General features: G+C 44.2%; 1 protein-coding gene across 1 annotated transcript in view; it reads left to right on the forward strand.

Annotated features, from left to right (window-relative positions):
* The window catches only part of rasal2 (RAS protein activator like 2), a 95,467-nt gene that overhangs the window by 53,248 nt on the left and 18,645 nt on the right, over nt 1–23,574 (forward strand). Inside the window, exons 4-12 of the mRNA XM_062992847.1 lie at nt 396–502; nt 10,224–10,336; nt 14,092–14,245; nt 15,734–15,832; nt 17,554–18,108; nt 19,732–19,876; nt 21,646–21,790; nt 21,879–22,115; nt 22,201–22,402. Coding sequence (XP_062848917.1) covers nt 396–502; nt 10,224–10,336; nt 14,092–14,245; nt 15,734–15,832; nt 17,554–18,108; nt 19,732–19,876; nt 21,646–21,790; nt 21,879–22,115; nt 22,201–22,402 — 1,757 coding nt within the window. The remainder of the gene's footprint in view (nt 1–395; nt 503–10,223; nt 10,337–14,091; nt 14,246–15,733; nt 15,833–17,553; nt 18,109–19,731; nt 19,877–21,645; nt 21,791–21,878; nt 22,116–22,200; nt 22,403–23,574) is intronic.

A 23,574-nucleotide genomic window follows, 5' to 3' on the forward strand; every position in this document is an offset into this window, starting at 1 on the left:
CACCACCTAAATAATACCTGCTCTGTGGTGGTCCTGTGGGGGTCCTGACCATTGAAGAACAGGGTAAAAGCAGGCTAAAAAAGTATGTAGAGAAACAAATGGACTACAGTCAGTAATTGTAGAACTAAAGAAAGTGCTCCTATGTGGTAAGTGGAGCTGATCAAATGGACAGTGAGATTTTAATGTTATGGCTGATCAGTGTACAGTGGCAATGAAACCCCCCGTTGTCCTCCATTCCTCCCTAAGGCACAGCCAGTCATGCCTGCTTAGTCAATAGCAATGCCTTGTATTCGGTCTACAGTTAGAGATCTCGGAGATCTTGAGCTAGCGCTTTAGGCCGCTGGCCAGTGAACCTGAATGAACTCATCCAATACTTCTTTTTTGTTTGTTTCCAGAGGTATCTGCAGATTGCTCCCCCAGGCGGAGGAGCATTTCTGGCCTCGGCAGCTCGGAGAAGAACGTCTCAGTGGATGGACCCAACTCCTCACCCTTCAAAGTGCCTGTGAGTAACACCTCATGATACTCTAGCAGTTCATTGTAGTGAGGTGCTTATCTAAGTGGTAGCTTGGTGGTTAAGGTATGGGATTAGTGAGCACAAGGTTGCTGGATCCAACCCCACCTCGGTCAAGTTGCAACTGTTGGGCTCCTGAGCAAGGTCCTTAATCCTCAATTGCTTGCATTGTTTACAATTCTTAGTTATTTTAAATAAAGTGTCTGCTAAATGTTATAAATGTAAATGTGTTTACTTTATGGGGGTCGTCACAAGCCTATCACCATCATGGTAACTGTTATGTCATGGTAAACGTTTGGTCTAATGCGCTAGCTGACTGCTGGTGACCCACTGGGTCCACAAATGCGTCCTCTGCTGGCTGGTTGAAGGCGCCTGCACAGAGATGGTGAATAATGGAGTGCAGTGCGTGGCTCATCGTACCCGTCTCTACAAATGTGTTATTTGGCATGACCGAATTAGGGGAAAAAAGGCAAAATAAATATATAATTTTCATATAGTATGTCTAATTAAATACACCGATGAGGCATAACATTATGACCACCTTCCTAAAATTGTGTTGGTCCCTCTTTTGCTGGCCCATATGCAACAAACTGCGATGCACTGTGTATTCCGACACCTTTCTATCAGAACCAGCATTAACTTCTTCAGCAGTTTGAGCTACAGTAGCTCGTCTGTTGGATCGGACCACACGGGCCAGCCTTCGCTCCCCACGTGCATCAGTGAGCCTTGGCCGCCCATATCTCGGGAACACCCCACAAGAGCTGCAGTTTTGGAGTTCTGACCCAGTCCTCATCTCTCGTCTCTGTGCAGTCCCCATCCGGCTTAGTCCCGCCCATATCTGAACAACAGGCCAACCAGTTGTTCATGTGGCCGCTCAGCCTCAGCCGGCAGGCAGAGCTGAGATTCGATACTATGTATTCGAGATCCAGCTCTGGTTCCAGTGTGTGTTTTTACCGCTGCGCCTCCTCTCTGTGTGGAGTTTGCATGTTCTCCCCGTGTCCGCGTGGGTTTCCTCCGGGTGCTCCGGGTTCCTCCCACAGTCCAAAGACATGCAAGCGAGGTGAATTGGAGACACTAAATTGTCCATGACTGTGTTCGATATAACCTTGAGAAGTGATAAGCCTTGTGTAATGAGTGACTACCGTTCCCGTCATGGATGTGACCGCGTGGGTTTCCTCCGGGTGCTCCGGTTTCCTCCCACAGTCCAAAGACATGCAAGCGAGGTGAATTGGAGACACTAAATTGTCCATGACTGTGTTCGATGAAAGTCGTCCGTGCGAAACACCGTGAAATGTATATAGTTGTATGGATTAAATGGCGCTTCGATGCAAAAAATTGCATGGATGATTTTTAGTAATCGAATTACTCGAGTTTCTCGAGGAATCGTTTCTGACCCAGTCGTCTAGCCGTCACAATTTGGCCCTTGTCAAACTCGCTCAGATCCTTACGCTTGCCCATTTTTCCTGCTTCTAACACATCAACTTTGAGGATAAAATGTTCACTTGCTGCATAATATGTCCCACCCACTAACAGGTGCCGTGATGAAGAGATAATCAGTGTTATTCACTTCACCTGTCAGTGGTCATAATGTTATGCCTAGTCAGTGTATATTTCACTAAATATTCTCTCTACACACATGACTTGAATAGTTTAATAAGAATCTATTTAGAATAAATAGAAGCAGTAGAGGATGACCTTCATCCAATTTCCACCCTTCTACACACCGAGCCAGAATTTTCACAGGCATGATAGCAAGTTAACAGTCCACATATCTATTAGCTACAATGATGGACTGCTCTAATTTTAAAATAGACTAGTGGCCTTTTGAGACGTAGACGTCCCTCTTCATTAACACGTAGTACCCTGATTTACCTTCAGCCTGTAGCTGCCTGTCCGCAACACGGCTAGTTTGAGTCATGCATAGTGTCTCGTTCGGCATAATGAGTTTGTAACCACTGGCGGGAGTAGGGCTGCAGCTATCGAATATTTTTGTAATCGAGTATTTTACCGTGAACGCTGTTCACCAGAGCTGAGATCTCGAATACATCGTATCGAATCTTGGCTCTGCCTGCCGGCTGAGCATCCACACGAACAACGGTTGGCCTGTTGTTCAGATAGGGGGCGGGATTAAGCCGGATGGGGACTCTCTCTCAGACTAGTGCGATGACGACCTCTGCTGGCTGGTTGGTGGCGCCTGCACGGAGATGGGAAAGGAGTGCGGTAGAGGGTGTGGCTCTCCATACACAGCGCTGTACTGCACTGTACTCGTCTAGTGTGGGTGATAAGATGTTCGATCGCTGTGCACGTGTCGGAGGGGGTGTGGAGCAGCCTCGCCCTCCTTAATCAGGAGCAGGGACCAGCATTTAGATAAAATAAGACACGTGTCTTAAAACACACTGCACATTTTTATTCCTTGTACAGTTTAAAGAGAAAATTTTTGAAATCTCGGCTGCGTCCGAAATCGCATACCATACTGAACAGTACGCGGGAGCGGCAAGCGTGTCCAAATACGTAGTGTTCATCGAACTGTACACGAAAAGTACCCAGTTTAAGTACTGTTAAGTCCAATTGCCCGATTGCGTCATGCTTCCTCTCCACCAGTGCCGATCCCCGCTCTGATTGAGGAGAACGAAGCTAACCCACGCCCCCTCCGACACGTGGGCAGCATGCCGTACGCATCTTGTCACCTACACTTTGACGAGTGCAGTGCAGCTCAGCGTTGTGTACGGAGAGACACACCCCGAGAGCGCACTTTTCTCATCTCTGTGCAGGCACCATCGATCAGCCAGCATGAGAAAGAGAGAGAGTCCCCATCCGGCTTAGTCCCGCCCATATCTGAACAACAGGCCAACCGTTGTTCATGTGGCCGCTCAGCCTCAGCCGGCAGGCAGAGCTGAGATTCGATACGATGTATTCGAGATCCCAGCTCTGGTGTGTTCTTACCACTGCGCCACCTGAGCAGCCACCAAGTACTGTTAATGGCTTTAAGCAGTGAATCGAATGCTTGGTTTTGTTGAATGCTGAGTGGAGTTGCTTCTTTTTATAATTTGCATGCTTCCTCTTGGTGATATTATCCGACAACATGGTCTTCAGTTCCATTGTTATGCGGATGATACTCAAATTTACATATGCACAAATCCCTCTGATACATTACCTCCTGATGCACTGATCAACTGTTTAGCTGATATTAAAAAGTAGATGGCTGAGAACTTTCTGAAACTGAATAACAACAAATCTGAGGCCATTCTTATTGCATCACCTTCCACATTTAAGAAGATTGGTCAACCTACAATATCTATCCCAGGGTTCATCACATCCTCTGTGGCCCAGGTCCGCAATCTTGGTGTTATTTTGGATTCCACACTTACTCTGGAGGCTCATATTAACAACATAACTAAAATAGCCTTTTTCCACCTCAAAAACATTGCCAGATTACGTCCTTCTCTTCCTGACTGTAGCTGAAACCCTCATGCATGCTTTCATTACTTCCAGGCTGGACTACTGTAACTCTGCTCTAATTGGACTCCCTTCCACTAGTCTAAAGAAGCTACAGTATGTTCAGAATTCAGCAGCAAGAGTTCTCACACATACAAGATCTAAAAAGTTAAAAGACCTGCACTGGCTTCCAGTCCAATATCGCATACAGTATAAAATACTTCTTTTGGTATTTAAGTCTCTGCATGGTTTGGCTCCTGACTATCTCTCTGCTCTGCTGTCCAGATAATGTCCTACACGTTCGCTCAGGTCCGCTGATGCCAGTTTGCTCTCTGTACCTCCTGTAAAGCTGTGCATGTATGGTGAAGGAGCTTTTAGTGTTGTAGGTACAAAGTTATGGAACACCATTCCCCTCTATCTCCGCACATGTCCGTCATTGCCTACTTTTAAGAAGCAATTAAAAACGTATCTTTTTAGGATTGCTTTTCCTCATTTCTAGTTAAAGAATATCTGTTTTTCAATTGTTTTATCTTCTGTTCTATTTTTCTTTTACTTACTACTTTTATCCTGAGGTATGTTGTAGTAGTATTATTTTACTCTCTTATGTTTTATCACTCATCTTTTATAACCTTTGTGTCTGTCCTCTTTTAACTTCTTTTGAATTGTAAAGTGTCCTTATGTATCCTGAAAGGCGCTTATAAATAAAATTATATTATTATTATTGTTGCTAAAGATAGAGGCAGCCTTTCTGTCAGCCAGGATTCAACAAACGCCAATTCGCCAGTTTCAGTCAGTCTGGCAAGGCATGAAGGCGAGATTGATGGAAGGTGTTCATATGAGCACAACAGAAATTCTGATCATTATGACATTTAGCTGTGATCTAATTATTTAGAGGCTTATGTTATTTAGAGGCTGGCTGCAACTTCTTCTCCTTATTATTACTAATTTAAAAAAGGTTCTCTTGACAAATGTCCATGTTCACCAATATTCCAGCCCTCAGGCTCAGTACTTCTAGCGCATTGAGGTTTGATGACTTTCTTGCTGCAACTGTTTCTCAGCTATAAGGAGACTGAAAATGCCACTGTAATATATTCCAGGAACGATTCCTGCTCAGAATGCAGCAGAAAGAACATCCCCAACATCATCACTGACCCACCTTCATGCTCGACTGCTTTCCTTGCACAGGACAAACCGCTGATCCATATGGCCAGACAGTTCTAATTTTGATTCGTCACACCGTAGAACTGTGTCCCAGAACTCTGCAGTAACTCTTCCAGTAAAACTTGGTCAAGAATAGCGACCGTCATGGGGTCGAGGCATGAAATTCTTGGTTGTTGAGTGACCAGCCTTTATAAGGTCATCCTGTAAGTCTTTACAGTAACACTGCTGATTTGATTGCTAAGGCATCTGTACAGTCAGGTGGGTTTGGAACCTTCAGACAATACTGTTAATGCTGCCTCTAGGAATGTTTAAGGTCCAAGGTATTTTGGTAACATAAAATGATCAACCACCGTGGTTGCAACGCACCTTGAACACTTGAATCTTCGTGTGGTGTTTATACAGTATAACACATCACAGCTGGAAGAAATGAAGGGTTGTTATTGAGTTCCCAATGGTTTAGTCATGTTGTAACCCAACTTTAGGTCATACAGACTAGCAGTAAGTTTTAAGATCATTGATATTAAGTAGCTAGCTTCTCCTAGCATTCAGGTGCCTAGTGTGTCTATAAATTCAGAAATAAACCGTATATAGACAAACTATCGGGAGCATAATACTTGACTGGCTTGTTCTTTTGAGGCGCAGCTCAGACTACACAAAGATGATCACGTGTGCAAAGAAGCACACTTTTCCGTTGATTATGGAATCCCCAGAGGGACAAAATGGATGAGTACTTCTTGAGTACTTCATACAGACTAGCAGTAAGTTTTAAGATCATTGCTATTAAGTAGGGGTTGAATAATTGTGACATGGCAATTTTTGGAAATGATCATTCTAAACCAATATCATCTACATGAAAAAGTAATTGCCCTTAAACCTAATAACTGGTCATGCCACCCTTGGCAGTAATCAAAGCATCTCAGTTGGCGGACATTCTCCTTTAGGATTTATTGGTAGAGCATAATCCATGGGTCCAACTTACATGACAAGTCGTCCAGGTCCTGTAGAAGCAAAGCAGCCCAAGACTATTTTGATGTTGGTATGATGTTCTTTTGGTGGATTGCAATGTTAGCTTTATGCCAGATGTAACAGAACCCATGTCTCCCAAATTGCTCCACCTTTGGCTCATCAGTCCACAGAAGAAAGTTTTTTCCTCTTTCTTCTCCCTTTTTAGCACATCCAATTGCCCGATTGCGTCATGCTTCCTCTCCACCAATGCCGATCCCTGCTCTGATTGAGGAGAACGAAGCTAACCCACATCCCCTCCGACACGTGGGCAGCATGCCGTATGCATCTTATCACCTACACTTTTGACGAGTGCATGCAGCTCAGCGTTGTGTACGGAGAGACGCACCCCGAGAGCACTCTTCTCATCTCTGTGCAGGCGCCATCGATCAGCCAGCATGAGAGAGAGAGAGACCCCATCCGGCTTAGTCCCGCCCATATCTGAACAACAGGCCAATCGTTGTTCATGTGGCCGCTCAGCCTTAGACGGCAGGCAGAGCTGAGATTCGATACGATGTATTCGAGATCCCAGCTCTGGTTCCAGCGTGTGTTCTTACCGCCCCGATGTATTTCTTAATGTGGAATCATGTACGTTATCCTTAACTGAGGCAAGTCAGTTCTTTAGATTTTTGGGTTCTGTTGTGACCACCTGTGGTGCCGGAAAAACAAGTCCGATCCATGGAGGCCCCACCTCGCAACTTACAGGAGTTAAAGGATCTGCTGCTAACATCTTGGTGCCAGATACCACAGCACACCTTCAGGGGTCTAGTGGAGTCCACTTTTTCACAGGACTGTTCGAGTTACTTTGTGCAAATAAATGTTTGCATTCTCTCGCCAGGTTCAGTGATTGACACGGCTTTATTCGTTTGTTGGCTCTTTGATAACTTGAAATGCCACCCTATTAAAAGAGGAACCTGTAGTCCTAGCTCCCAATGTCTTGAAGTGCAGGAGATTAGAACCCTTTTGTTCAGGCAGTTCCTGTTATTGCAGTCGGAGCAAACAGGTTGATCAAAACTCTAAGCGTAGTCATAAGCTGTGGGCAACGGGACGAAACCCCGACAGCACAAACTACAGGATTTTCATACGAGGCCTGGGTGACGTCATACAACCTGTGAAACCAAAGACCGGGGGGTGGAGCTGGAGAAGGAATGTTCTACACTGAATGTTCCAGAAGCTTCAGTGACAGTGAATTAACCTTGTTCTACCTGTGTAGTTCCCTTAGAGCACATGCTAAGAGTCGGTGATGTTTGAGAAGGAGTGTGACATGGAATTTGCTTTCAATGTTTTTATTGTTCTGCTCTTCCACTGTGCCAAGTGTCGGTGACACTAGGTTGACAGACGAGTACGTCGAGGCTAGTCTGTAAAACAGTTCTTTTGTTCTTTTGATTTGTCCTGCTTCCTCTCATTATGTGTTCTTATCCTCATACCAAAGGCTTGATCCGCTTTCCTTTACAAACACATATTATCTCTTACTTGTGTAGATCTGATTGCCACGCTGAAGCTTTTTTAGCGTTCATTCAGGCAGTAAATGTCATCTCCTGGTGGATTAACTGTAAGACTATGTGCTCTGTATCTGTACTGGCAAAAGTACAAAGAAAAAATGTGTCATGTTTTACTGACCAACTTTAGTGTGTTTTGTAACACACCTGTTCTTCTATTAATTAATAAGTACCATTAATACTTCTGCATCTCATACGTTCATACCAGTATAACTCCAACTACCTACTATGGGCGTCTATTGGTAAAGTGGTTGACGAGGTATACTGAGCAACAACTGGGCTACAGTCTATAATTGTACACCCACAAAATGTATCTGTATAGTAGATCTGGAATGCTGATTCATCTGACCACAATACACGTTTCCACTGTGTGATGGTCCATCCCAGATGCCTCCGAGCCCAGAGAAGTCGACACCACTTCTGGACATGGTTGCACAGTAAGGTTTTAAGTAATCCCTCACCCATGTGGTCATATCAGATACTGTTGAGTGGAGGTTCTTGATGCAGTGCCGTCTGAGGGATGGAAGATCACCAACGTTCAGCTTAAGCATGCGCCCTTGGACTTTACGCACTAAAATTCCTCCCGATTTTTTGAATCGTTTAATGATATTATGCACTGTAGAGGGAGAAATATGCAAATCCCTTTCAATCTTTCTTTGATGTTCATTGTTTTTAAACATTTCAATCATTTTCTCACACATTTGTTGACAAACTGGAGATCCTCTGATCATCTTTGCTCATCAAAGACTCAGCCTTTCCTGGATGCTGCTTTTGTACCAGTTTTTTCACCTATTACTTGCCCTAAATTGCCCCGTCCCAACTTTTTTTGCTGGCCGGAAATGCAGGAATGGAGGTATATTAACAAATGAAATGAAGTTGAGCAGACAAAACATGAAATATCTCGGGTTCAAACTGTCTGCAATCCAATAAGAGTCAAAGTAAATGTAAGGAACACTGTGTTTTTATTTTATTTGCATTTTCCATACTGTCCCAGTTTTTTCTGATTTGGGGTGGTAATTCACGGCCGTGAAAATCGCATCACAGTATGCAATTTTCTGTAAATTCAAAATGTAAGGTTTGTGTTTAGCAATTTAACGTTTCTCATTCACGTAGCATTCAAGTGCCTAGTGTAACTGAGCATCTTCAGAGTTTGCTGAGTCTATAAAGTAAGAAATAAACTGTACATAGACAAACTGTACATATCGGACTACACAGAGATGATCACGTGTGTAGAGAAGAACACTTTTCACATTGATTATGCACTGGATATGTAATCAGCCATAACATTAAAACCACCTCCTTGTTTCTACACTCACTGTCCATTTTATCAGCTCCACTTACCATATAGAAGCACTTTGTACTTCTACAATTACTGACTGTAGTCCGTCTGTTTCTATGCATGCTTTGTTAGCCCCCTTTCATGCTGTTCTTCAATGGTCAGGACCACTACAGAGTAGATATTATTTAGGTGGTGGATCATTCTCAGCACTGCAGTGACAATGACATGGTGGTGGTGAGTGGATCAGACACAGCAGCGCTGCTGGAGTTTTTAAATACCGTGTCCACTCACTGTCCACTCTATTAGACACTCCTACCTAATTGGTCCACCTTGTCGATGTAAGGTCAGAGACGATCGCTCATCTACTGCTGCTGTTTGAGTTGGTCATCTTCTAGACCTTCATCAGTGGTCACAGGATGCTGCCTATGGGGCGCTGTTGGCTGGATATTTTTGATTGGTGGACTATTCTCAGTCCAGCTGTGACGGTGAGGAGTGTCACTGCAGTGCTGAGAATGATCCACCACCTAAATAATACCTGCTGTGTAGTGGTCCTGGGAGAGTCCTGACCATTGAAGAACAGCATGAAAGGGGGCTAACAAAGCATGCAGAGAGACAGATGGACTACAGTCAGTAATTGTAGAACTACAAAGTGCTTCTATATGGTAAGTGGAGCTGTTTCTGCCCCCTCGTTTTAAATGTAGCTTGAGGCTGTGTGTTTGCGGACCCTGTTCTTGTTCTCGTCCGTGTTAATCACCGCCTTGCCTGCACGTGGCCATTCAAACTCTCTCACACTTGGTTACTGATTAATATTTTTTTCTTTTTCCCCCGTAAGGCGTTGAGCAAGTCCCACATTCTTGGCTGATATGTAGACGTTAGGCTGTTCGGAAGGGCCCTGCCTGGTCACCGGTTTCTTTTACTTTTGTTTACTTTCAACCTGGAGTATTCTACCCTGATGTGTCAGACATGTCAGAAGAAAAGGTCTGTTCTACCCCTGCTCTGTGATACGCATTTCTCGCTTTAGAACGTCATCTTTTATGCCGAGTTTGTGGACAGAGTGACACGACGACCAATACTTGGCGGGTACTTACTCTGAGCCGCCGCCTGCGAATGCACACAGGCTGTAGTCCCTGTAGGCAGACGCCGTCAGTCTGTTTTCCAGGTAGCGTTAAGTAGAGCTTTCTCAAACTGCTTTTTTTCCTCTCTCTCTCTCTCTCTCTCTCTCTCTCTCTCTCTCTCTCTCTCTCTCTCTCTCTCTCTCTCTCTCTCTCTCTCTCTCTCTCTCTCTCTCTCTCTCTCTCTCTCTCTCTCTCTCTCTCTCTCTCTCTCTCTCTCTTAGGGATTTTTCAGTAAGCGGCTGAAAGGCTCAATCAAGAGGACGAAGAGCCAGACCAAACTGGACCGCAACTCCAGCTTTAGGCTACCCTCACTACGCCCGGCTGACACAGACAGGTACAAAAGTTTGCTTTCTTTATAAAGTGACCAGCCTGTTACTTGCTTTAACAAAGCATTCCAGTAGAACCATTTAAATGGACAATGTAGGGCAATAATTCCAGGCTGAAAAAGCTTTTCTCTTGTACAGACGTTGAAATGACTGACTCATCCGCTTGGCTTAGTCTGGTTTATTCTTCAGTCACGAAATTGGAATCACTTAATGTCTAGTATTAGCTTCAGTATTAACTCATTATCTTTAAAGCACACAGAAAGTAGCCAGGTTGCTGGGAAGAAAACAAACCGGTCGCCTGGGCTGGCTGGTTTGGTCGGTAATCTGAACAATACGTCCTTTATTCATCTTCAGTATTTTGAAAAGGGTTGCGTGGATCAGGAACCTACCCAGCCACACTAGGGGCATCCAGGGATACGTAGGATGCTTATTAATTGCAGAGCACCACACCCACTCACTCACTTCTAGGGGTTATATACTGTAGGTGTGTATATACACTGATCAGCAATAACATTAAAAGCACCTCATTGTTTCTACACTCACTGTCCATTTTATTAGCTCCACTTACCATATAGAAGCACTTTGTAGTTCTACAATTACTGACTGTAGTCCATCTGTTTTCTACACACTTTTTTAGCCCGCTTTCGCCCTGTTCTTCAATTGTCAGGACCCCCACAGGACCACTACAGAGCCGGTATTATTTAGGTGGTGGATCATTCTCAGCACTGCAGTGACACTGACATGGTGGTGGTGTGTTAGTGTGTGTTGTGCTGGTAGTTTTAAATACCGTGTCCACTCACTGTCCACTCTTATTAGACACTCCTACCTAGTTGGTCCACCTTGTAGATGTAAAGTCAGAGACGATCGCTCATCTATTGCTGCTGTTTGAGTTGGTCATCTTCTAGACCTTTATCGATGGTCAGAGGACGTTGCCCACAGGGTGCTGTTTGTGGACTATTCTCAGTCCATTAGTGACAATGAGGTGTTTAAAAACTCCAGCAGCGCTGCTGTGTCTGATCCACTCATACCAGCACAACACACACTAACACACCACCACCATGTCAGTGTCACTGCAGTACTGAGAATGATCCACCACCCAAATAATACCTGCTCTGTAGTGGTGCTGTGGGGGTCCTGATCATTAAAGAACAGCATAAAAGGGGGCTAACAAAGCATGCAGAGAAACAGATGGACTACAGTCAGTAATTGCAGAACTACACAGTTCTTCTATATGGTAAGTGGAGCTGATAAAATAGACAGTGAGTGTAGAACACCCGCACCCGCTGCTCAGTACAGACTTCATTTTTCACCTGCACGAGTCGAATTCATATATGCCGATCAGCACTGTGCACGGAGAGCCACACCCTGATCAGCATTATCCCTCAGCCCTGTGCAGGCTCCATCAATCAGCCAGCAGAGGTCATAATTGCACAAGTTATGAGGACCCATGATCCGGCTTGCCCCTAACCCTATGAACAACAGGCCAATCGTCGATCATGTGGCCGCCCAGCCCAGCCGGGTGGCAAAGCTGAGTTTCGATACGATGTATTCGAAAACCCAGCTCTGGTGTGCTAGCGTATCTTACCGCTGCGCCACCTGAGCGGCTTGGGATGGCTCTGTAGCTTCTGGGAAAAATCAGCAAGTATAACAATGGAGATGACTCCTTCTAATACTCTTCAGCATGCCAATACCTGGATTGTGTACTGTAATTTGCCTCAAGGTGTGAGTTGTTGAGTGAAGCAGTTAGCATTTCCATCTAGTGCTTGCTAAATGCTAAAAAGTCTGAAGAGAACTGAAGATGTTGAATATATAAAGAGATATATGCAATAATAAATTTGTTTTGAGGTCATTCCAACTGAACTGAGAGGGGTTTATACATGACTATAATGTACCAAATGTAGTAGCATACTTTGTATTTATACAATACATAAAATTGTAATTTTAAAACGTAGCAAAACTGCTAATTTTGCAGCTTGATTTTAGCAGTTTTCACATGAACGTTTGAGCAAATTAGCTCGTTATTACCACCTTGTGGAGAAATATGTTACTAGCATGTTAGTAGCATGCTAATAACCTATTCTCAGTTATTCATGCTTCCTTGCTTGTGTTTGTTTATCCTCATAGCTGTTTTATGCTTCCTGTCAGCTGTGTGTGTGTGTGTGTGTGTGTGTGTGTGTGTGTGTGTGTGTGTGTGCATGTGTGTGTGTGTACAGGCTCTGCTTTTTTGCCTAGACGGCTAATAGCATTAGCTCAAAACAGAGCAGTTTGAATGATACACAGGGGACCTAAATCAGTCCTGCTTATCTGTGCCACTGCAGCCAGACCAAGTGCCCACTGTTGATGCTTTATGCCAGCGTACACTTAACGGCATTTAGTGGCTTCATTTGCAAGCCACTTTCACCCTGTTCTTCAATAATCAGGACCCCCACAGGACCACTACAGAGCAGGTATTACTTGGGTGGTGGACCATTCTCAGCACTGCAGTGACACTGACATGGTGGTGTGTTAGTGTGTGTTGTGCTGGTATGAGGGAATGAGACACAGCAATGCTGCTGGAGTTTTTAAACATCTCACTGTCACTGCTGGACTGAATAGTCCACCAAGCAAAAATATCCAGCCAACAGTGCCCCGTGGGCAGTGAGTGGACACGGTATTTAAAAACCCCAGCAATGCTGCTGTGTCTGATCCACTCATACCCACACAACACACACTAACACACCACCACCATGTCATTGTCCATGCAGTGCTGAGAATGATCCACCACCTAAATAATACCTGCTCTGTAGTGGTCCTGTGGGGGTCCTGACCATTGAAGACTACAGTCAGTAATTAATTGTAGAACTACAAAGTGCTTCTATATGGTAAGTGCAGCTGATAAAATGGACAGTGAGTGTAGAAACAAGGAGGTGGTTTTAATGTCATGTCTTCAGTTGCATCGTGGTCCAAGGTACTGCACATTTAAACCCATGATCCCAATTTTAATGGTTGTTTCTGTTTTCAGGTAACACGTACTGTACCTAAGTACCCGTGCTAAATTTGCTTGCCTTTCTTGACCAAAAACTAACCATATAACATAAAAACCCAACTGCAATCTAGTGGAGGGTTTGGTTTGATCAGTGTTGGAAATTGGTCCAAAAGGTTAAAAAAGCCCAAAAACATTTACAGATACGGAGAGGTTAGATGTCGAATGTTGATGTTCTGACTGGAATCATGATGTTGAGATGAATGTAATGAGCCCTCATGAGTGTAAAAAGCTATTTGTGTCAGCACATGGCTCCTGTCTAAATGTGCGTACGTGCCTTACAGTAGTTTGATAGCTTTGTGCACACAGCTCCTCTCGGGCTCCATGGTCGCCGTCTCTCGTCTCTGTGGGCTTTTCCATAGCGACTCTCTCCCGGGCATTAGGAGCTTTTTCCTCTGTTTACTAGCTACAGCTGGGCAGAGTGGTACAGCTAGTGGTTCTGATGCCACACCTTTATGGTAGAGCTTCAAATCTGTACCAAGGAGCTCGCTGAAAGGCATTTCATCCCATAAAAGACGATTGTGGATTCTGCATATGGCATGAGCAAGTGATATGCTCTGGGGAGACTCCCTCAAATGGATCTTTGGTTGCTTTTCGTAGGTAGAAGCTTTCTTCTTCAGGAAAACAGTATGGACCTTGCTTTGAAATGAAATCATGACAATTCTGTACTGCTAATCGAATAGAAAGATTGCATTTTTATTGTATAATAACCCCAGTATTGACTTTGTGTGTGTCTTGTAGGTCGAGAGGCTTACCCAAACTAAAGGAGTCCTGTTCTCATGAGTCTTTGCTGAGTCCGGGCAGCGCTGTAGAGGCTTTAGACCTCAGCATGGAGGAAGATGTCTACATCAAACCCTTACACAGTAGCGTGCTTGGCCAGGAGTTCTGCTTCGAGGTATGGTGTAGTTTTTTTTTTTCTATCTTGTATTCAGTCAGGTCACTTTCACATATAAATATGAAAACCATATTTAGACAGGACTACTTTATCAGGGTGACCTTCATAGTAAAATAATAACTCTCGAATTGGGACAGTAACATGGGTTGCTTTTCTGCTCCACTGGTGCATCCAGTGGGGTTACCGTGCTGGTAAGTGCAGAAGCGAGTCTCCATTGTGACTATGACGTGTGACATGTACACAGACGGGTTGTGTTGCCTTATCACTGGTATTAAAATTAACTGCAATTTTATCAGCTCCACTTACCATATAGGAGCACTTTGTAGTTCTACAATTACTGACTGTAGTAAATCTGTTTGTTAGCCCCCTTTCATGCTGTTCTTCAATGGCCAGGACCACTACAGAGCAGGTATTATTTGGGTGGTGGATCATTCTCAGCCCTGCACTGACCCTGACATGGTGGTGTTGTGCTGGTATGTGTGGATCAGACACAGCAGCGCTGCTGGAGTTTTTAAACACCTCAGTGTCACTGCTGGACTGAGAATAGTCCCAACCAAAAATATCCAGCCAACAGCGCCCCGTGGGCAGCGTCCTGTGACCACTGATGAAGGTCTAGAAGATGACCAACTCAAACGGCAGCAATAGATCATCTCTGACTACATCTTCAAGGTGGACCAACTAGGTAGGAGTGTCTAATAGAGTGGACAGTGAGTGGAGACGGTATTTAAAAAACACTGCAGTGCTGAGAATGATCCACCACCTAAATAATACCTGGTCCTGTGGTGGTCCTGACCATTGAAGAACAGGGTGAAAGCAGGCTAAAAAAGTATGTAGAGAAACAGATGGACTACAGCCAGTAATTATAGAACTACAAAGTGCTTCTATATGGTAAGTGGAGCTGATAAAATAAACAGTGAGTGAGGTGGTTTTAATGTTAAGGCTGATCAGTGTATTTTATCATTGTTCTGATTTTATCGTACAGCGCCTTGTCTTTGAAGGCGCTTTATAAATAGAAGTGAATTGACCTGACTTATCAGCGTATGTTTTTATCCTAAGCCACAACCATGACCCAATTCCACTCGGTCCTTTTATTGTTCTTTATCTTCCTAACCACATGACTATGCTTGAGAGTCAAACGTATCGTATCCTCATTCAGCCAATGTGCTAATATGCAAATGAGCTCATAACACTGGACCATTCGCTTCCAATGCCTACCTAAAAGAATGTGAGTTAAGCATTTAGACCTGTAGCTGTTATCACTATTGTATCCGTTAATCGGCTCACGTGATCCAGACAGTTACTGATTTCCCAAAGCATGTATTGAATTGTGATTAGGAGAGTATCAACATTCAACATTCAACATTCAGTATAGGAACATTCAAAACAGACATACCTGGTGTGAAAGATGGCAATACACCAGGTCCCAACAGGATTCATGTACAGCCTCAGAAACCTTCGTTTTGACCGAGTTTGTTCTTCGTTTGTCAGGTGACCTACTCTGGGGGTAGTAAGTGCTTTAGCTGCGCCTCAGCTTCCGAAAGAGACAAGTGGATGGAGAACATCAGAAGAACCGTGCAACCAAATAAGGTAAGCGTTGGTCTTCCAACTTAACTCTGTGCTTTAAGAGGCAGAAGCCTTTTCATAGTCATCAGATATGATATAATGTCTGTAGATTCATCCTCTGATGAATTATGGGCCTTTTTCTAGCCTTTTTGCCAGTGCATGTTGGCCAATAGTCCAGTTCCAAGTGTGTTATTTCTAGGTTGGGCTTGGCATTAATAATAGTATCGGAGTCACTGGGTGCAATGGAGTAACACACCCCAAACGGGATGCCAATCCTTCACTGAGTTTTGGCCATCATCGCCCTCAGACGAAGCCAATCATGTCTGTATGTACACCACTTGGGAGTCAAACCCAAGATGCCCGGTGCACTCAAGAGCCTCCCAATCACATTAACATTAATTATCAAATGCTTTATCCTGGTCGCAGTGGGTCTGGTTTCACTGGGAAACACCCCTTGCAAGGCAGGAATACCCTGGACAGGGTGCTAGTCTACCACATGGCTTTGGCCATCCACTTATTCTTGTAGATCCCCTTTTGGCCAGTGGGCTGGCGCCACCCAAATGCCTAAGTTCATTTGAGCAGAAGACGTGATCCTAACCTGTTGAGCCTTATGATCTTATAATGAAAATGAACTGGCATTGAAAAGACACTATTTAAATATAGATTAAGGGCACCCAGGTGGCGCAGCGGGGTACTCCGCTAGCATACCAGCGTATCTCTGCTCTGCTACCGGTCGGCTGGGCGCCATCTAGTGGGCACAATTGGCAGTGCCTGCAGCAGACAAAATTGGTCACCGAGTCTGCTGGGTGGGAAAAGACCGGACTAATGAAGTGGGTGGGTTAGAAGACCGAGGCACGGGCAAAAAAGAAGGGGTCTGGGCACTGCGTACGTGTCATAGGAGGTGTGGAACAGGCAAATATACCCTCCTCGAACGCAATCGGGATCCCCAGCATATATATATATATATATATATGTGTCCATTTTATCAGTTCCACTTACCATATAAAAGCACTTTGAAGTTCTACAATTATTGACTGTAGTCCGTCTGTTTCTCTACATACTTTTATAGCCTGCTTTCACCCTGTTCTTCAATAGTCAGGACCCCCACAGGACCACCACAGAGTAGGTATTATTTAGGTGGTGGATCATTCTCAGCACTGCAGTGACACTGACATGGTGGTGGTGTGTTAGTGTGTGTTGTGCTGGTATGAGTGGATCAGACACAGCAGCGCTGCTGGAGTTTTTAAATACCGTGTTTACTCACTGTCCACTCTATTAGACACTCCTACCTAGTTGGTCCACCTTGTAGATGTAAAGTCAGAGACGATCGCGCATCTATTGGTGCTGTTTGAGTTGGTCATCTTCTAGACCTTCATCAGTGGTCACAGGACACTGCCCATGGGATGCTGTTGGCTGGATATTTTTGGTTGGTGGACTATTCTCAGTCCAGCAGTGACAGTGAGGCGTTTAAAAACTCCACTCATACCAGCACAACACACACTAACACACCACCACCATGTCAGTGTCACTGCAGTGCTGAGAATGATCCACCACCTAAATAATACCTGCTCTGTAGTGGTCCTGTGGGGGTCCTGACCATTAAGGAACAGGGTGAAAGCAGGTTAAAAAGTATGCAGAGAAACAGATGGACTACAGTCAGTAATCGTAGAACTACAAGGTGCTTCTATATGGGAAGTGGAGCTGATAAAATGGACAATCTTGATTAATGTATGTATCATTCTTAGGATAACTGCCGGCGAGCAGAGAACGTGCTCCGCCTGTGGATTATCGAGGCCAAAGACTTGCCGCCCAAGAAGCGATACTTCTGTGAACTGTGCCTCGACGACGTGCTGTACGCCCGCACCACCAGCAAGCTGCGTGCCGACTCTCTGTTCTGGGGCGAGCACTTCGAGTTCGGTAGTCTGCCTGCTTTCAGCAGCATCACCGTGCACGTGTACCGGGACGCCGACAAGAAAAAGAAGAAGGACAAGAGCAACTACGTCGGCCTGGTGAACATCCCGGTGCAGGCCGTCAGCGGGCGGCAGTTCGTGGAGAAGTGGTACCCGGTGAGCACACCCACCAGCAGCAAGGCCAAAGGCGGGGGCCCGTCCATCCGCATCAAGTGCCGCTTTCAGAGCGTGGCCATCCTGCCCATGGAGCAGTACAAGGAGTTCGCGGAGTTTGTCACCAACAACTATACCATGCTGTGCTCCGTGCTCGAACCTGTGATCAGCGTGAGGAATAAGGAGGAGATGGCAAGCGCACTAGTGCATATACTGCAGAGCACTGGTCGGGCAAAGGTAGGGCTTCTTCTTCGGGCCTTTGACCCATTGTTAAGGGTTTTGTTTCAAATTAATTAATTATTAGAAATGTTTTATAAATTTATTTTTATTGTAAGTATTATTATGGTTATTTATTATTATTATTATTTATATCATAAAGCTTTTTTTATATTAACTTAGAGATTTTTGGACATGAATATTACTATTGTGAAAGCATGGCGTAAAACATTTAAATAAATAAATCTATATTATTTTCTTCTTATTATTATTTTAATAACAAATAATTGGTTGATGTTTAATTTTGTTTCCAACATAACTTAAGGATTTGGCTTTTTTTAATTGCCTTTTTTTAAAGGGTGAGAGTTTGGCCACAAGGGTGTGCTGTTGGCACTTTTTAAAAAATTTTTTTTAATATAGTGTGTTATATTATATATAGTATAATATTGAAACCTCAATTCAACAGACTAAAAGAGGGGTCAGCACTGGTCCGTAAAAAACGATTGTCCCAAACAGCGAGGTTTTTTGTTTGTTGTTTTTGTTCCGTGATCTGATATACAATCTAGCGCACTGTGTAGGGAACATAAACCAATTGTCTAATTCACTATCTAGTGCACCACGTAGGGAACATAAATTCATATCTAAAATACTATCTAGTGCACTATGTAGGGAACATAAATCCATTATCTGATATACAGTACAATTTAGTGCACTATGTAGGGAACCTAAATCCGTTAACTAATACGCTACCTAAAGTATTATGTAAGAAACATAAGTCTATTATCTAGTACACTATCTAGTGCACTAAGTAAGGAACATAAATTCATTTCTAATATACCGTCTAGTGCACTATGTAGGGAACATAAATCTGTTATCTGATATACAATCTAGCGCACTGTGTAGGGAACATAAATCAATTGTCTAATATACTGTCTAGTGCACTAAGTAGGGAACATAAATCTATGATCAAATATACAATCTAGTGCACTATGTAGGGAACATAATTAATTATGTAATACACTATCTAGTGCACTATGTAAGGAACACAAATCATCTAGTTATACTTTCTAGTGCACTATGTAGTGAACATGAATGCTTTATCTAATACACTATCTAGTGCACTATGTAGGGAACATAAATCCGTGATCTGATATACAATCTAGTGCACTGTGTAGGGAACATAAACCAATTGTCTAATTCACTATCTAGTGCACTACGTAGGGAACATAAATTCATATCTAAAATACTATCTAGTGCACTATGTAGGGAACATAAATCCGTTATCTGATATACAATTTAGTGCACTATGTAGGGAACCTAAATCCGTTAACTACTACGCTACCTAAAGCATTATGTAAGAAACATAAGTCTATTATCTAGTACACTATCTAATGCACTAAGTAAGGAACATAAATTATTTTGTAATATACAATCTAGTGCACTATGCAGTACACATCAATGTGTTTGTGAAGCGAACAGTTAGCTCAGTTAGCAGCTCCTAAAAGTTCTGTTATCACCCATATCCTTTGGTCCGGGTCCAGGAGTCCATGTCACCTACATTCAACAGAACATTAGTATTTAATCTGCAGGACTGAACATAATTATAATTGCTTTCCATTCCTAATGCCTTTCTTTGTGCGTCAGGACTTTTTGACAGACCTGGTGATGTCGGAGGTGGACCGCTGTGCAGATCACGACGTGCTTATCTTCAGGGAGAACACTCTGGCAACCAAAGCCATAGAGGAGTACCTCAAACTCGTGGGTCAGAAGTACTTACACGATGCACTAGGTACGAGACGTCCTTTCGGGAATAATTCAGCAGTGTGATTGAATTTTGGCTTGTTAAGTCTATAAATAAATCAGTTCAGCTGTCAGCTACATACTTCTGCAGTGATTCGGGACAGCGCAGACTGTTCATAGACTTTTCCACTATTAATGTGACCTATGACCTAATTGAAGGAATTAGGTGAGGTGCACATACTTGTTCACAGCAGACACATCCTCACACTATTAATCCCAATTATTTTTATTTAAAGGTTGTATTCTATATGATGAGATCCATTTGGCAATCTGCAAACCCAAATATAGTGTGGCCAAAGTATTTGGACACCTGCCCGTGCGCTTGTTGGGTATCCAATTTCGAAAACAAATGGTATTAAAATAGTGACCTCTAGGTGACCTTCTCACCCATACTAACAGCCACTCTATTGAGAAGGCTTCTTACAAGACTTTGAAGTATGTCTGTGGGATCTGGTGCCCATTCAGTCAGGATCTCTTGATGCATGCTCAATCCAGGTACACAAATCCACAACGTTAAATCAGTTCATCTCATTCATGCATTCATTTTCAGTATACAATCAGTATACAATCTAAGCATTTGAGGGTTAAGGGCCTGCTCAAGGTCCCAACAGGGACAACCTGGCAGTGGTGGGGCTTGAACCAATGACCTTTCCATTACTAGTCTAGTACCTTAACCACTAGGCTACAGCTGCCCTCATCCGGACACAAAGTTTGGTGTGGAGCAGCGTTTTCCAACCTTTTTTGCACCATGGACTGGTTTCATATAAGATATTATTTCACAGACCGGCAAGGAAAGGGAGGATTTAATAATATTTCTCACAAACGATGTAAAATGAGCTTTTTGTGCTGCAACGAGACGCTGCTCCCACCTAGGGGTGACAGTAAGACAATAACACTCGAAATAGAAGCAGTGAAAACTGCTTTTCTAGCTATCTCTAATTATCCATTCTTTCTGTGCGGCCCGGTAATAAATAGCCCACGAATCGGTACCGGTCCACGGCCCGGTGGTTGGGGACCACTGGTGTAGAGCACGTGTCAAAATCGGCCAAATCATTTTATGTGGCCCGCGAGAGCTTAAAAGACGTATGATTGTCTTATGATTGCCACTAGATGGCAGTGTTTCCATATCAGAGTTTAACTGAGGTGGTTTTCCAACAAGTGATGTTGAGAAATATTTACAAATTATCCCAAAATGTACAAGAAAATGAAAGTGAAAGAAAAAACAGTTTGTCTCTTGTGTTATGAGGCCGTGTCTGTGGTAAAGGAGTACAATATAAATGTAGATATACATTATAAATATACAGAATAAATTTGGCATTTTGACACCAAACACAGAATTTAGCTTCCAAGAAAAACAACAAATTGTCCAAGACTGCAATCACAGCAGGATATGTTACAATCGTACAGCCATAATGCAGATGTGGCCCTTGGTAAAAATGAGTTTGACACCCCTGGTGTAGAGATACGTTTCACCACTCATCCAATTGACACTTATCTCTACACCAAACTTTGTGTCCAGATGAGCTGATTCACTTTTGTGGATTCAGTTGGTGTTCCAGTTCATTCCAAAACGTCCACTGGCGTACTCTAAACCAAGCTTTTTTTAAGGTCTGGGAACACAGTAATGCTGGAACAGGAAAAGACCTTCACTAACCTATTGCTGCAAAGTTTGAAACACACAAATTCAAAAATTAGAACTATTGTCCCAATACTTCTGTTCATATAGTGTTTCTATATGATCTGTTTCTGCATTTTTAGGGGAGTTTATCAAAGCCCTGTACGAGTCGGATGAGAACTGCGAGGTGGATCCATCCAAGTGCTCCAGCAGTGAGCTAGCTGAGCACCAGAGCAACCTGAAGATGTGCTGCGAGCTGGCGTTCTGCAAGATCATCAACTCCTACTGGTAACCTCATCTCACCTTCACGTACCTCAAGGACGTCTGATGATGTAGAGTTTGTTGTGTGAAGATCTAATCCACTGTGTGTGTTCAGTGTGTTCCCACGTGAGCTGAAAGAGGTGTTCGCCTCCTGGAAGCAGCAGTGCCAGGCACGGGGGAAACAGGACATCAGCCAGCGCTTGATAAGTGCCTCGCTGTTCCTGCGCTTCCTGTGTCCGGCCATCATGTCGCCGTCGCTCTTCAACCTGATGCAGGAATATCCAGACGACCGCACCTCGCGCACCCTCACCCTCATCGCCAAGGTTATCCAGAACCTGGCCAACTTCGCCAAGTACGCCAAGCGCTTTTGCCTCTTCGAAATGTTGAGTAATGAGCCAAATGCTCATCGCGAAGTGTCTCGCTTGTCGTGTCTTTAGGTTCGGGAACAAAGAGGAATACATGGCCTTCATGAATGACTTCTTGGAGCACGAGTGGGCTGGCATGACCCGCTTCCTGCTGGAGATCTCACACCCTGAAACCATCTCAAACACGCCCGGCTTCGAGGGCTACATCGACTTGGGGCGAGAGCTCTCGCTGCTACACGCTCTGCTATGGGAGGTCGTGTCGCAACTAGACAAGGTAACAGAACCCCAAGTACTGCAGGAGTACATCAGATGAAGCTGTTACGCATATTTACCATAGTAATCATTAATAATGCACCACCACTATGGCACTGTCGGAGGGGGCGTGTGGCGATACGGCTCTGTGTGGAAACCCAACACTGCCGGGTGATTAGAAGCGGCTACAGATTGGTCACATGTCGGAGGGGGCGTGTGGCGATACGGCTCTGTGTGGGAACCCAACACTACCAGGTGACAAGAAGTGGCCACAGATGGGTCACATGTCGGAGGGGGCGTGTGGCGATCCGACTTGCCTTGATCAGATAGCACACCACTGCAGGGTGCTGGATCTCATGAGTACGAATCTTAGCAGAGCTACCGACCTGGCCGGGCGTCCACACAAACACAATTGGCCGCGTCTCATATCCCGATGCCGCTGCAATATGCCAGGGAGAGTCACATAGAGCATAGCGTGTCTCTCCATACATGATACGGCTCTGTGTGGGAACCCAACACTGCCGGGTGATTAGAAGCGGCTACAGATTGGTCACATGTCGGAGGGGGCGTGTGGCGATCCGGCTCCCCTTGATCAGATAGCACACCATGCAGGGTGCCTGATCTCATGAGTACGAATCTCAGCATAGCTACCGACCTGGCCGGGCGTCCACACCAACACAATTGGTCGCATTTCTCTCTTCGATGCCGCTGCAATATGCCAGGGAGAGTCACATAGAGCATAGCGTGTCTCTCCATACATGATACAGCTCCCTGTGAGAACCCAACACTAGCGGGTGATAAGAAGCGGCCACAGATTGGTCACATGTCGGAGGGGGCGTGTGGCGATCCGGCTCGCCTTGATCAGATTGGGGTTGTGCAACCGGCAGAGGCTTTTCAATGTATTTATATTCATCAAATATAAATACTAATTCAAAACATGCTTGTTTTGTGTAAACAAAGGTAGAGAGCTAATACGTATAGCTCAGCATACATTCCTCACCACTGTTTTACCATCAGATGCTGCCAGACCAATAAAGTACAATGTGAGAGCCATCTGGTGGTGAAGTAGATGTACTGCAAGTCTGACGTATAGACGTATGCAGCCAGTAAACTTTAGACATGTGCAAGAGGTTTGTTAATTCTTAGTGGTTTGTTATTTCTTTTGAGCCTTTAATCAACTGAATGTTTTCACTG

Source organism: Trichomycterus rosablanca, chromosome 4 (genome assembly GCF_030014385.1).
Source record: "Trichomycterus rosablanca isolate fTriRos1 chromosome 4, fTriRos1.hap1, whole genome shotgun sequence".
NCBI classification, from domain to species: domain Eukaryota; kingdom Metazoa; phylum Chordata; class Actinopteri; order Siluriformes; family Trichomycteridae; genus Trichomycterus; species Trichomycterus rosablanca.